Source organism: Rhodamnia argentea, chromosome 4 (genome assembly GCF_020921035.1).
Source record: "Rhodamnia argentea isolate NSW1041297 chromosome 4, ASM2092103v1, whole genome shotgun sequence".
NCBI lineage: Eukaryota > Viridiplantae > Streptophyta > Magnoliopsida > Myrtales > Myrtaceae > Rhodamnia > Rhodamnia argentea.
The window spans coordinates 16,914,177-16,920,819 of NC_063153.1; the positions used below are offsets into that span (position 1 = coordinate 16,914,177).

General features: G+C 39.2%; 1 protein-coding gene across 2 annotated transcripts; it reads right to left on the reverse strand.

The window, feature by feature from the left end:
* Positions 1–1,971: 1,971 nt before the first annotated feature.
* LOC115750985 (putative chloride channel-like protein CLC-g) lies at positions 1,972–6,643 on the reverse strand. Of its 2 annotated transcripts, XM_048277230.1 has the most exons (8): positions 6,538–6,638; positions 6,323–6,504; positions 5,977–6,177; positions 5,519–5,696; positions 4,959–5,221; positions 4,215–4,484; positions 2,996–4,124; positions 1,972–2,343 (listed from the first exon to the last, which is right to left on the reverse strand). In XM_048277230.1, the coding sequence occupies exons 2-8, from the start codon at positions 6,457–6,459 to the stop codon at positions 2,209–2,211; spliced, it is 2,313 nt and encodes a 770-aa protein (XP_048133187.1). In that variant the 5' UTR covers positions 6,460–6,504; positions 6,538–6,638; the 3' UTR covers positions 1,972–2,208. The 2 variants fall into 2 exon arrangements, with proteins under 2 accessions (XP_048133187.1, XP_048133186.1); XM_048277229.1 differs by having other exon boundaries at positions 6,323–6,643.

The window sequence follows — 6,643 nt, forward strand, 5'->3', positions numbered from 1 at the left end:
CAATTTGGAAGACTTTGAGCAAGCATCGTGCATGTTTTGTTGGAGACTCCACGAGATGAAAACGAAAGGAGGAGAAGGCAGGGACGGCTGTAGATTCCATCCATATGAATTCGAACCCTCGGAAGGGACGCTGAAATTTGCCGCGTAGGACCGCATCAAACATGAGCTCGATGGACGTGGTCCATGGCATTGTGGTGATTCAATCCTCAGAATGCGACGGGATCTTGTGCGACTTGGAGAGGAACGCTTACAGCAATGATAAATGAACAAAATTCTGCAGATACTCTGCAAAAGTTTGCATACGGGAGGTTCCAGGGCTTCGACCTGGAACTCCTGTGTGTTTGGCTAAAGGGATGCCGTAGTGACACAACGATATCGTATTCTCGTGGACTAAACCACATCATGCAAAACTTATCACATCTTAAAGCAAATTTGGTGTACATTTTAGTGTAAGAGCCTGTATGGTAAAGATTTTATTTCTCTAATTTTGTTTATTAAAATAAAAAAGAATTAGAATCATGTTTGTTAACGTAAATAATTCTCATTCGGATTCTGTTCTCGGAAATAGTTTTGGAGCAAAAGCAAAAACAAAACAAAAAAATTGATTCTGAGAAAAGAATTTCTTTTAAGAATCACAAAACAGAACACGTCTATCACATTTTTTTTTCAATTTTTTTATCACTTTTCACTCGATCTAAAATATGACAATGTCTCATTTTCAAAGAAAAATATACAAGACAATAAAAAAATAAAAAAAATTTCCTAAAAATAAAAGAAGCTTAGATTAGGCTAGTTTGACTTCATTTTTATTGGGCCTAGATTCCCTAGATTTCATAAATTTTATTCATTTTTAGGAAAATCATAAATACCTTTGAAATTAAACCCGACCCATATTTCTTTAAGCCTTTAGGGCTTCATTGGGTTTTTATGATGTAATTTATCAATGTCATGATTCCCTAATTAATCACACTTGATTTCCTTAGTTGTGATTTGTCTAGGTTTAAGTGCTTTTTATTTAGTCTAATTTTAGAAAATTTAGAAAAAGACAAAAAAAACTTGCGTGAACGGTTAGCATTGTCTTACCTCATAAGTTTAAAAATAAATCAAAAACTTATAGGAAACACGTTTATAAAACAATCGATTTCGATTCCGAAAGGGCGTAGTTGGAAACACCTACGTAATCAAGTCCCTAGACCCTAAATTTCTCTAATTGCATAGAATCGAACGATTTCTCTCGATTGTTCAATAAAGTTTCCGATCTACCTTCCTCAAATATTAATACCGACTCCATTTGTATGTACACATCGACATGCCATTGATCACACTAAGATCAAATTTGATATTCCTTTGTTGCGATTTGATATAGGTCTGCGAAGGTCCGAGTTAATATAAAATCACGCACTAACCTAACATGACCTATCCATTTTAAAACTTAAAATGACTCATTATACCATGATAATTAAATGGAATAACACGAAAAAATATTATATGTAATATGTAATATGTTAGATAAGAGAATCAATATAAATTAATCTTCAATTAATTCAAAATTTTGGATGAAATTTCACAAAATAACTATATAATTATTTGACTTAAATGACAAAAATTGATAAGAGACATTATTTTCAAGGATAAAAATTTTATGCAGTTATTAAACGTGTTTCTATTTCAGGAATAGAAATTTTGTGTATTTACCAAGCACATTCCAATTCTCTAAAACTCATCCCGAGAATGGAATCAGAAAAAACAATTCTAATCAGAATCATATTTTAGAATTAGAATAGTTGCTATGCAGGCCCTAAGTGATCAGTGCACAAAGCCGGAGTGTTCCTGTTTATAAAGTTCACTGCATAAGAGGAAACTATCTACAGTTTTCTGCACGTCTCTGATCTTACTGTCAAGAGTCCCGTGCATGTTTAGCATCTCAGTCACAGCAGAAGTATTCCCGCCTGCACCGCCATGATAACGAACGCTAAAACTTCCCGTCCATACATTCGTCCCACAAATAAATTACAACCCGCCGCTTACCCGATGCTCGATTAGCAAGGCAAAAGGGCCAATTTTCCAAGGATCGTAAGAGTTCAATCAGGGCCTGACCTGATAATGAGCAGCTTCCGATAAGCTCTATACTGCATGAATCCCACAAAAAATCTGGCCTGATTGAGTAGCAATTTTCCTGGATAAATTCCTGAATGCTCGACGGTTATGCTAAAATAGTTTGAATAGGCGGGGAAACTGTAGTCTTAATCTCTTCCATCTGCTCCTAACAAGAGTCGGGTGCAATGCCAACACGTGCTCAGGCATAAAATCATGTCTTGTTAAAATGCCCACCACAGGCGATCTCTGCAATAAAAGAGCGTCAAGGTTAAACAGAACATAAACATTAAAAAAAAAAAAAATACGTTCAACCAGAGCAGGCTGTATTACAATAAATTCACCCCCGTTCACATCGAAGTATCACACCAAATACCCGCAAGAGATGAGAAGAAAAATCAATCGTGATCCCTCACCCTGATCTCCTCCGATTTTCAAGTGAAACTAGGAAGCCACTAATTGTCAAGTAGCTGTATTTACAGAATTTCAGCTGAACGGAGAGGAGAACATCTTAGTACAAAACTGAGCTAGTGAAGATACAAAAATGTTTGGCAGTCCTCACCAGAATCCTTTTCACAGGGTTAAACTCGAACATAAGAAACATAATCTAGTGAAATAAGAATGGAATAGGTGAGGGTGAGAAAATCGAGCACATGAGGGCAAAGGAGGATGGTATTAGTGTAATTCTGAAAAATGGCACCCAATTTGCTGAAAAGAAGGACGGCATCTCTGTTCTCTACATATCATCAATTATCCAACCAAGGAGACAAAGCCTATTTTGCAAGTAGACACACGGCTAGAGCAAGATCAGTGAATTATGTTGTAATACTCTGACGCAAAAGTAAAAAAGAACAATAGAATAGCTTTCGATAGAACTAAAGGAGTGAAGAAGAGAGCTTACGCCAGAGATTTTAGGTATCACCAGCAGATGTCTCAATCCAACTTCCCGGAAAAGTATAAGAGCCTTCGCAAGTGACATCGTCTCCACGACCGTGTAAGGTGAAGCATTAGTAAATGGATGTAAATCCAAGAACATCTCCATCTCTTCTTCAGTCAATTCTATATCTTCTATCAAATTATAATGACCCAATCCCCTCTTCATGAAATCCTCCGCTGAAATCTGCTTGAAGGCATCAATATCTGCCGGAACTGGATCAGTCAAAAAAGCTTTCTTCTTTATAAGCTCTGTCAGATGAGCACGTAGAATCAACCCATACAGAAAGGGGGACTCTGAATGTGGAGGTTCATCAATTACAGGAAACCCGTTGTGCCTGGTAGTTCGCAACAGGTGTACCACATTAGCGACCTTCTCAATGCCATGAAACAGCTGAAGGGGCCCGCTCACTACATCACCAACCGTTAGTTGTCTCATATATGGCTCGGCATGGGTCTCAAGGTAAGGAAAGCCCTTTGCTTTCATTATAAGGTCATAGATGTTGCCGTTGAAAGCATCAGCTACCGTCTTTGAAATAAGAAGAACCACCATCATCAAGGGCAGCAACAACAGATTGTTTGTCAGTTCCAAAAGGATTACACACAGAGAAACTGTCATCCTCATAGATCCACCAAGAAAAGAAGCAGCACCCAGCACAGCAAAAAGACCATGGTTAAGATTGGAATGAGCACCAACCAACATTCCAACAAAACGCCCATAAGATGCGCCAGTAACTATTACTGGAACAAAAAGGCCAGCAGGAGCGACAATGCCATAGCTAAGTATACTCAAGAAAAAACAAGTGACAAAGAATATAATTATAGAAGAGTAATGGAACTCATCGTCCGTGCCCTTGCTAAAGAGATTTTTTATTGCATCATCATTGGTGTTAAATATTAGGCTGGCAAGGTCGTTGTAATGTCCAGGAGGACATTGAAACTTCTTGTAGTTGCCAGATCGGCCTATTGTTGGACAGGCTTCTCCAGCATCTGTCGGACAAACTCGACAAGATGCCAGCCACGGTAGTCCAAACAGGAGACACGACGTGAAGATTGAAATCCAGCAAGCAAGTGCAATTTTGTAGGCAATGCCCTTTCTGAAAGAAAGAAGTCATTGTGATCATTGATCGGTACCGCATAATCACATACTTGTTACTGCAAAGGGAAGGAAAGGAAAGGGAGCTTACTCGTTGATGAGGTTGTAGACACGAAGAACCTTCTCCAGCAAGAAGTTATACAAGCTACCCAAAAATCCACCTATTATCCCAAGGAGAAGTACGGGAGGAACATCTACAATGTGATAGGCAACATTTGACGAGGTAACATCGTACATTATCAACCCTCCTTTACCAAAGAGCCCACATTTCCCACTCATACAGACATCAATGAGAGCCCTTAGCACGATTGCCACTACAGCTGTAGTAAAGAAAGCTCTCCACACCAGTGCACTTCTCCACCTGTAAAAGACATAAGAGTATGCCATGCAATGACGTCACATAACACCATGGAATATAAAACACTTCGAGATCTCAGATAGTCAATAGTTGCAGCGACATATCTCAAAACCAGATAATAAGAGCAAGGAGAAAGTGCAAACAATTTAAGCAAACACAGCCAAGAACCAAAAACAGGGAGAAACAAACTGGCTGATAGAACAAAAAGGAAGCCTAGAAGCATCGCTTCCTGGTAATCAGAATAAGTTAAAATAGGAATTCACATAAACAATTAATATCAGAACATCAGATTTCTGTACTTGACTAGCAATTTTTTTTTTTCCGGCTTTTCAGAACTAAGGTAAATATGACCTGCTAACAAGTCAGTTATCCAGGACTTGTAATAACAACGAGATTATGCATCACAAGGATTCTACTTGCTAAATAGACAAGCTGAGGCATCAGAAGAAAGCAGTGTATCAGGACACTTCATCATACCAAGATGCCATCTCTTCAAGGGCGAACAGCAAACCACCAACCGGGGCACGAAATGCGGCAGCAATTCCAGCAGCTGATCCACATGTTACAAGGTCTCGCCGATCTCGATCGTTCTTGAAATACCGAAGCCACTTCCAAGTTAAACCATATTTCTTTGACCCACCTTGACCCAATAGTGATGCGATACAAGCACCAGTGTGGACCAAGGGTCCAGCCTTGCCAACAAGAAGAGATGATGACACTGCAGAAATGCTCCCAATAATCTGTCAATTGAATAATGCCCCATCAGATTCACAAACTTGAGACAGAACATCCTTACAAGGCTATGCCTTAAATGACAAATTAGCTGAACAGTTACCCTTCCAGACATGGGGGAAAATCATGTTAACTCAAACGGCTCTATTCCAAGCATAATATGATGCTACTCTCTTACAAGACTATTAAGCTCCATCTCACACCCAGGGTTGGAAGAGATGCTTATGAAACCACGAACAAGGAAATCTCAAGATACTTGCAATTAGAAACCTGCCCAGCAAGAAACCAAATGCATGAAATTTTACCTTCACAAATAACGTTCTCAATGTAAAAATTCCTGGTGCATCCACACCATTGAGGTAAGCCTTAACTTCTGGAATACCCGAACCAGTAGCAGCTGGTGACACCAATGCTGTGATAAGGGCCGCAAAAAAAGTGAGCCCGAAATTGGAAAGAGAAAAAACAAGAAAGGCCATTCCAAACCTGCAGGAGGAATTAGATGATATTACCAAGGTTTCCTCTACTTGGAAGATGGAAAAAAGCAAACTTTTACTGACAAAGCTAGTCCAAAGCTTTCTTTTCGGAGTACTTAAGAATCTGAGAAAACTAAACAGTTCTGATTGCAAATTTCTTTGACTCTGCATACATCCACAGATAACATAAGACCTCCAATTTAACTAAGCCTATTTTGATCAATGCTCTTAATATTAGATGACCTCAGAGACACAACAAATAGCAATGATTTTAGTATTGATTTCACTACCTGCGTTCCAACATCATATCTGAAGTGATCACGAACTTAATTCCTGCAAGGTTCTCAACAGCAAGGTTGATGCAGAACCCAATAACACCAACAATCCCACCAATCAAAAAGCACAACAACCACTTCATAAAAATGTACTGGAAAATCTGGATCTTCCCTCTTGTCCTCCAATCTTGCTTGAAAAAATCATTTTCTGCAATCCTGCACCCAAGAGCCAACAATTCCCACGAAAAATAACTAAAAAAGCTCCAATTTTTGCTAGTTAAATAACTCGGGTACTGAAAAAGACAAAACATGATGATGAATCAAGTCTCAGAAAAAGACCCCAGAAAGGAGATAAACTTACTCATAATCAAGGCTCTCAATCGGGCACACGTTGGCTCCAACAATGGCCACCTGTGAAGTGGAGTTTATGGTGGATCTTTGCAAGGTGAGTAATGGCTGCGTGAGCGATTCTGGGTCTCCATTCGATTCAGTCGTCATGGTTCTTACAGAAAAATTTCTATCTTCAGATGTATTGCAAAAGCCTCTCTCTCTCTCTATCTCTCTCTCTCTCTCTCTCTCTCTCAATTGTGAAGCATCAGCTCCAGTTCTTGCAGTTTTTGAGAGAGAAACCCGGAAAAGAGTCAAAGGACGAGCACCAATACCTGACACGTTCAAGTCGAGT

Bases quoted from the DNA above. Each gene is read 5' to 3' on its own strand.
- LOC115750985 (XM_048277229.1), bottom strand. From the start codon at position 6,459: ATGACGACTGAATCGAATGGAGACCCAGAATCGCTCACGCAGCCATTA. The intron at 5,222-5,518 runs GTAAAATTTCAT...TTCAATTGACAG, and splicing joins TGAGAACGTTATTTGTGAAG to ATTATTGGGAGCATTTCTGC. The intron at 4,485-4,958 runs GTATGATGAAGT...TGTCTTTTACAG, and splicing joins CTTGAAGAGATGGCATCTTG to GTGGAGAAGTGCACTGGTGT.